Source organism: Myotis daubentonii, chromosome 3 (assembly GCF_963259705.1).
Source record: "Myotis daubentonii chromosome 3, mMyoDau2.1, whole genome shotgun sequence".
NCBI classification, from domain to species: Eukaryota; Metazoa; Chordata; class Mammalia; order Chiroptera; family Vespertilionidae; genus Myotis; species Myotis daubentonii.
The window spans coordinates 130,196,873-130,204,898 of NC_081842.1; the positions used below are offsets into that span (position 1 = coordinate 130,196,873).

Below are 8,026 nucleotides of genomic sequence, written 5' to 3' on the forward strand. Positions count from 1 at the left end.
CATAACTTTGTGATCAAGTTTGTGTTGCTGCTAGTGTTTTTTTTTCTTTTTTTTACAATTTGATGCCTGACTTTTTTTTTAACATATGTATTTATTGATTTCAAAGAGGGAAAGGGAGAGAGAGGTAGAAAAATAAATGATGAGAATCATTGATCGGCTGCCCCCTGGATGGCCCCCTACGGGGGATCAAGCTGCAACCTGGGCATGAGCCCTTGACCAGAATCGAACCTGGGACCCTTTAGTCCACAGGCAACACTCTATCCACTGAGCCAAACCAGCCAGAGCGATGGCTGATGTTTTATTACAGAAATATTCAAACATATCCTAAAGTGGATGGAATTGTCTAATGAACTCTTATGTACCATGACCCAGCGTCAACATATGATCTTGTTTTATTCATTCCCCATTTACCACCTGTCTTCTCCTACCAGGTGCTTGGTAATTTTGGAAACAGATTCCAAATATCTTCATCTGCAAATGCTTCAGTGTTTACAGTTTTTCTTAGTAGTTTATCTCTGGCCAGGGCTTTTTCAACATTATATTCATTCCTAGTTTCATTGATATCTTATACTGGAGGCCTCTTGCAATCCGGGACCTCCCCGAGGGATGTAGTAGTGTGCAAAGCAGCAGGCGGATGGGGAGGAGAGCCCCAGCATGGGCGGGCCGGGGCCACGCCACTCGCGCTCATCCTGGTTCCACTGCACCTGCTGCCACTGCTACTCAGTAGCACTGTTGCGGCAGCCAGAGAGGTTCGGACTGCCACAGCTGTGCTCACCAATCGTAAGCCTGGCGTCTGGCGCCCATCAGCCAGCTGAGCGGCACTCCCGCTGTGGGAGTGCCCTGACCACCAGGGGCAGCTCCTGCATTGAGCATATGCCCCCTGGTGGTCAGTGTGCGTCATAGCTACTGGACAAATGGTCGAACAGTTGACAGGTCGAACGGCCGCTTGGGGTTTTATATATATAGACTAGGGGCCCGGTGCACGAATTTCATGCACTGGGTGTGTGTCGGGGGGGGGGGGGAGTGTCCCTCAGCCCAGCCTGCCCCCTCTCACATACTGGGAGCCCTCAGGCGTTGACCCCCATCACCCTCCAATCGCAGGATCGGCCCCTTGCCCAGGCCTGATGCCTCTGACAGAGGCGTCAGGCCTGGGCAGGGGACCCTCATTTCCCCCCATCACTGGTTCTGCCCCCAGCCCAGGCCTGATGCCTCGACCAGAGGCGTAGACCCCCATCACCCTCCGATCGCCTGATCGGCCCCTTGCCCAGGCCTGACGCTTCCACCAGAGGTGTCAGGCTTGGACAGGGGACCCCCATCTCCCCCTGATCACTGGCTCTGGCCCCCGCCCAGGCCTGAGGCCTCTGGCCCAGGAATCATGCCTGGGCAGGGGACCCCCATCTCCCTCTGATCGCTTGCTCCACCCCCCGCCCAAGCCTGACGCCTCTGACCCAGGCTTCAGGCCTGGGCAAGGGGACCATCATATCCCCCCAATTCCCGGCCCGCCCCCCGCCCAGGCCTGATGCCTCGGCCAGAGGAGTTGACCCTCATCACCCTCCGATCACCAATCACCAGATCGGCCGCTTGACCAGGCCTGAGGCCTCTGGCAGAGGCGTCAGGCCTGGGCAGGGGACCCCCAGCTCCCCGTGGTTGCAGGCTCCGCCCCTGCCCAGGCCTAATGCCTCTGGCCTAGGCGTCCGGCCCGGGCAGCGGGGACCCGCAGCTGCAGCGGCCCCGCGATCGTGGGCTTCGCTTTAGGCCCAGGCAAGGGACCCCTAGCTCCCGGGACTGCCAGCTTCGACCATGCCCAGCTCCCATTGCTGGCTCCACCCCTACTTCCTGCTATCACTGGCCAGGGCGGAAAAGGCACCTGATTCTCCGATCATGGCTGGGGGGCAGGGCAAAGGCGGCCCCAGGGCCGCCTTTGCCCTGCCCCCCAGCTCTTAGCTCCCCCCTGGGTTTCTGATCACTGTCAGTTGCAGGGGGCTTCTTCCTGCTTTCCCTTTCGCCTCCCTGGATTGTGCCTACATATGCAAATTAGCCACCATCTTGTTGGCAGTTAATTTGCATATAGCCCTGATTAGCCAATGAAAAGGGTATCGTCGTATGCCAATTACCATTTTTCTCTTTTATTAGATAGGATAATTTTTGTTTGCTCTGACTTAGAACCTGAACTTTGACTAATTTCAGTAAAAAATTTGTTTTTAGTGTAGTTACTATGCATAACATACTGCTGTGGGATATGTAAAGGTAAATTCACACAGACCCCACCCTTAAGGAGCTATTATAGTTTAAGAGGTAAAAAAGATTTTTCAAAACACAAATTGTGGTAAGTGTTAAAATGAGGTGAGGTCAAAGTGTGTGGGTGGAGGGATCAATTTTTTAAAAGGGAAGACTGGTATAGGCTTCATAGAGAAGATAGTATTTGAGAGAAGGGAGAAGCAGAGGGGGGTAAGTAAATGTCTGTGTATAAGCTCTTTCTATGTGGCGGCTCTGTGGAAACCATGTCTAATAATATTTGGTTTCACACAGCTCACATAGAGCTACTGGGCAGAGAAACAGGGACGTGCTAGAGCTGAATTGGAATTCAGGTATGCGTGACTTGTGCCAGTCCCTGAGGTAGGCCTTCTCCTATCTTAGATTTTCCATAAGAAAATATAGTGGAGGAGTGGAAATGGTGGGTAAGGATCTTCCAGGTGGAAGAACTAGTGTTCCTAAAAACAAATAAAAGTATGGGAGTTTTCCAGGGATCCATTAGTAATCCAGGGTGGCTAGAACTTAGGGATTTTGAAGGATCATCCAGTAGGAGATAAAGCTGACTTCTATGTGGAATAGTAAAATTGTGGAAGGGTTCCAAGGCTGTTTTAAGGAGTTTAGACATTGTTCCATTTTACTTCAGGAGCTGTTGAAAAGTTCTTTGAGGTGGGGAGAAAATCAGTCAGACCTGATCCATAGTGTGTGTCTCTGAGATTGCCCCTTGTTTCCCATACCTTTCTCCTTAAAACTTTCCTAATTAGGCACGCAGGAACCAACTGTAACCTTCTGTTTCAGTTTCACCCAAATAATGGCCAGCCCCTGTGCTTGACATGCTATAGGATAAATAGGAAGGAAAAAACGTTTAAATGGTTCTTAGGTGAGTGACCTACAGGCTCACTGGGAAAGTATCTGTGAAGTGACTGTGTCTTTCATGTTTTGTCTGTCATCTTGACTTAATTATAAGATTCTTTAGAAAGAGTTTTACTTGTAAATCTCAAACAGACAAATAAGTTGCAAAACTGAAAGTAGTACAAAGAACTCCTGTGTGTCTTTTATACAGATCACCATTGTTAACATTTTGCTCCATTTGCTTGTCATTTGTATTCTTTATGGTTACATTTTTTTCTGTCTCTATCTGTACATTAATTTTTTTTTCTGAACTGTTCATTATGATCCTTTATCCCTAATACTATTTCCTAAGAATAGGGATATTTTCTTGCATAATCATAGTATACTTATTAACTTTAGCAAATTTAACATGGATATACTTTAATCTGCCATTCATATTCCAATTGGACTTGTCTTTTTAATGTTTTCTAAACTGCATACATCCCACAGTCTACTTTATCGTAGCTTTTAATAAATATTTGATTGTCAGCAGTGATTATTTCTAGCACTAAATTTAATTTTTTGAATAGCTTTCTTATCTGAAATTCTGTGCTTAACTCTTTAAGGTGATTCGGGATGTGATAAATGTGCACATGGAAGAACTCAGTAATAATTGGCAAGAAGAGCAGGAAAAAGCAGAGGATGATGCTGAAAAGTATGTCATTGTGTTTATTGGTGAAAATATTCTCTTTTTAAACTCTTATAATCATTTAAGTTTTAGTATTTGCAAAGGCATTAGTAGCGCACTAGAATTCATCAGAGCACTTACTGTTTTGCATCTTTCCTCAGCATTATTACACCGGAGTTGTAAAACATGTTATAAAAATGGTGTCTCTTTTCCCTCTTATGTGACTTGAAAGATTACACATACTTATTTAGATCCTGTATCATTGGTCTGATGCAGAACATTAATGTTAGGCTGGTGCACACTGGAGACCAGTGAGGAAAGCGAACTGATGAATGGTCCTGTCTGTTTCAGGAGAGAAGAAAGGCGATCAGCTTCAGTAGGTTCCCGGCAGTCTGGTGGAAGCTATTTGGATGCTGACTGTTCACGGCATAGGAGGGACCGGAGTCGGAGCCCACATAAACGAAAAAGAAATAAAGATAAAGATAAAAATTGGGACTCAAGAAGGAGGAAAGAGAGGTAAGTCTAACATTGTATCGTCCAACAGTGAATTGTTTACCTTAAGGTAGAGTTTCTTAAGTCATGTGTAGGTAGAGAGTTAATCGTGTTAAAAAGGTGTTTGCTTTTTCCCTGCTTCTTCCTTCCTCCCTTCAACTGTCCCTCTCTCTTTTTTTGTTTTCTTCCTTTGCTAATTCCTAAGGTGTAGGGTGTATAGTCGTCGGTGAGAAGATCCAAACTTTAATAGCAGTCAATTTTGTCCTGTTAATATCCCCGATAAAATTTTGATAGCTGAGAGATATGAACTAATGCTAAAGTAATAAATTAAAAGCAGTTGAGGTCCATCCTATATTTCAGCTGCTTACTGGGCATCTTCCTAGATCCCATGTTCAGTGGGGCTTTACCTGAAGCCATCTTCTTCTCAGCCTGTTCCTCTCTCCCAGCATTCCCTATCCTGGTTAATGAATGACCGTCCTTTGTTCATCTGAGCCAGAAATCAAGGAGTCATGTTAGATACTCCTTTCTTATTCCTTACTATCCAGTCTTAATTGCTGTCAGTTCTACCTGAAGACCTCATTTACCCCTCCTCTTCCTCTGTCATGATTGCTGTCCATCTGGAAAAGGATGGTTGTTTTCCTAATTGCTCTACCTGTCTAGAAGCTTGTCCCTTACGGATTCATCTCTACCCTGCTGCCAGAGTGAACTTTCACCTCTTACAGCTCTTAAGTGACAAAATTCATATTCCTTAGAATCGCTCTCAAGACCTCCAGGATCAGGGCCTCTGCCTACCTATCCTTGTATTTTGCCACTACCCATGAAATAGGTAGCTAGTGCTTTAGCCAGCCCGAATTGCTACACTTTCTCATCCACTCTGTGCTACATTTTTACCTTGCCATGTCATGTTCTGCTGCCTAAGGCCTGCTTGGTAAACTCTTCATCTTTTAAGACCCAGCTTAGTCATTCCCACGAAGCTGATCTTTTCCATTTTGTTCCCTGTCTACCTGGCACATGCTTAATCATTACTCTCCTTACTAGGCTGTGAGCTCTGTGAGGGCAGGCCCATGCCTTATGTAGGATTTATGTGCACAGCGCTTGTCTGATAATGGGCTCGCAAATGATGCCTTCTCTCTCCAGGGCTGCTGGTGATCAGGAAATTGTAAGGCTTATTAGTTTAATAATTTTACTTATCTTACTATCATTCAGATCAAACATTTAAAGCTAGCTGTAATTTAATCATTCTCTTATAAAAATGAAATGCTTGCTTAGTAATCCCTTTTGATTCATATAATGAATGATATTTTATAGTAAGTTTATACAAATTAACTCTTGATTAGTTATCAGGAATCATGCTATGATAGTTTTTATTTATACCCCTTTCATTTCAGGGATGGGGAAAGACATCATAGTCATAAAAGAAGAAAGCAAAAAGTATAAATGAAGTAACCATGCATGTGTTAATTATGCTGATGCCAAGATAACCAATATGCTGATGTTTTCATTGTAATTACTTTGAATAGGGGAAAATGTTTATATGACCTGTTTAGTGCTCATATCACTATTTTTCACTAAGTGCTTATGTCTCAAACCAGGAGTACACTGTTATGCCCTATAACGTTGTTTTCCATATATTTTAATAGATGACTGCTTCCTGTTACTAATTTTTTTTTGATAATTTATGTATCAGAAAATTCTTTAATTCAGTACTTAAATTATATAAACAATACATGAATGCATTCTTACTGTAAAAGGTTGAACCTTACAGAACGCCATCTCCCATTCCTATGGCCACCCAGTGGTAACTGCTATTTACCACTACACTGGTGGGTGAGTTGTAATAGAGAAAAGCAACCTAAATATCTGTCAGGAGGGGAAAGGTCTGGCTAAATAAAATGCACTATAGTCATATAATAGATAATTTATATCAGATTTTAAAAATAAACTTTACCTATGTGAACGTGGATACATTTCAGAAACAAGTTAAGTGACAACAGCAAATTGGAGAAAGATATATACAGTACTGTACATTTTCAGTGGATATATATGTATGTAAATATATTTTTAAAGGTTCAGAAGAACCCATACCAAACTGACAGCAGTGATTATTTGGGAGAGATAAATGGGAGAGATAAGGGGTGGCACTGAAAATTGGGAGGGTGGTCAAAGGAAACTTTAGCTTTATCCATAATACATTAATTTCTTAAAAATAAGGTATTCAACCTGGTCAGTGTGGCTCATCGTTGAGCATTATCCCATGAACCAGGAGGTCATGGTTTAATTGCTGGTCAGGGCACATGCACCAATAGGGGGTATGCAAGAGGCAGCCAATCGATGTTTTTATCTCTCCTCCCTTTCTCTCTCTAAAATCAATTAAAGCATATTTTTTAAAAGTGAAAAAAATAAGGTATTCATATTTTAATTAAAAATTGTCATTTTCTTTTTTGTAAATGAACTCTTAAAAATATACTGTCATTTTATTTTGTTTGTAAATGAAATTTATTGAGGTACTGTTTACATAAAATAAAATGCATCCATTTTAAGTGTACATTTTATTGAGTTATTAAAAGGCATACTTGGGATTTTAGTAGAAAAATAAGTGGAAAGGGAGTGGAATGGTGGGGTTGTGGAAAAATCGGATGATTTAAGATGTAACCAGAGTTCTTTAAAGTCAAAAATTTTAAGTAACTACTGCAAACTGGCCTATAAAATGTGGAATTAAGTAAGAGGTATTTGATCCTTGAACATTTTAATTTTCCATGCTTTCCTATTTGTGTTTCAGACTCCATCAATATAATCTCCATGCCTAGCATATAATAGTTATTATTTTAAATTTTGCCGATCATTGGAAGACCCCTTTCACCTAACATCTGACTTTTTATTCATAAAGGGCTGATGTTAATAATTACTGTAACTGCTATCCATCTTACTTATCCACTAAGTCCCAGCTTAGATGACATCTTCTCACCTACGTTGCTGATCTACTGAGTAAATTTTCTCTCTCGAACGCTTTCAAAAGCCCTAAGGATTGTTAATGTTTATTGAGCACTTACTTTGTGGCAGACTCTGTTCTGAGCTTTTAAAATTGTAAAATACACGTTAGCCTGGCCAATGTGGCTCAGGGATTGAGCATTCACCCATGAAGCAGGAAGTCATGGTTCAATTCTTGGTCAGGGCAAGTGCCCGGTTGTGGGCTACATCCCCAGTGGGGGGCATGCAGGAGGCAGCCAATCAATGATTTTTATCATTGATGTTTCTATTTTTCCCCGCTGTCTCCCTGTCTTTTCCTCTCTCTGAAATTAATGAAAATATTTTTTAAAATGTGGAGAGTAGCCACAGTGTTTGGACTGTTCAAGCCTCAGACTAATGAGAGGGCACAGTCCTCTCGTGGCAAAGCCACGTGCAAGTCCCAGCTTGGCGGGCAAAGCCCTCCCAACTATAGCCAAAAGCTGTAGTTGTAAGCTTGTACCTATGGTCTGAGCCTGTGGTCCCACATGGCTGAGTGATGTGGGCATGATAGAGGTCAGGTGCATGTAACTGAGTAGATTCGAAACCCAGGAGAATGTTGAAACCATGCCCTTACTTTGCCTCATGGAATCTGGCTATAAAATAAAGTCGTGACTTACAGGCTGTGGCGCTGTTGCTAGCTCTCCATCAGAAAGGACAGCATCCCACCCAGGCCCAGCAATTTTCTCTTGTCTTTTCTCAATCCTTCACCTCCCCCTCTCAGGCTCACTGAACCTGGTGAGCTGGCTCGGCTCAAAAAAT

At 43.0% G+C, this 8,026-nt stretch overlaps 1 protein-coding gene across 3 annotated transcripts in view; it reads left to right on the forward strand.

Annotated features, from left to right (window-relative positions):
• SNRNP48 (small nuclear ribonucleoprotein U11/U12 subunit 48) overlaps nucleotides 1-6,806 on the forward strand; it is a 32,003-nt gene extending 25,197 nt beyond the window's left edge. For 2 of the 3 annotated variants that reach the window (XM_059688565.1, XM_059688563.1), the window contains 3 exons: nucleotides 3,708-3,796; nucleotides 4,046-4,285; nucleotides 5,650-6,806. In XM_059688565.1, the coding sequence (XP_059544548.1) occupies nucleotides 3,708-3,796; nucleotides 4,046-4,285; nucleotides 5,650-5,698 (378 nt within the window). In that variant the 3' untranslated portion in view covers nucleotides 5,699-6,806. The remainder of the gene's footprint in view (nucleotides 1-3,707; nucleotides 3,797-4,045; nucleotides 4,286-5,649) is intronic. The other variant, XM_059688564.1, reaches the window with a different exon arrangement.
• Nucleotides 6,807-8,026: the final 1,220 nt, after the last annotated feature.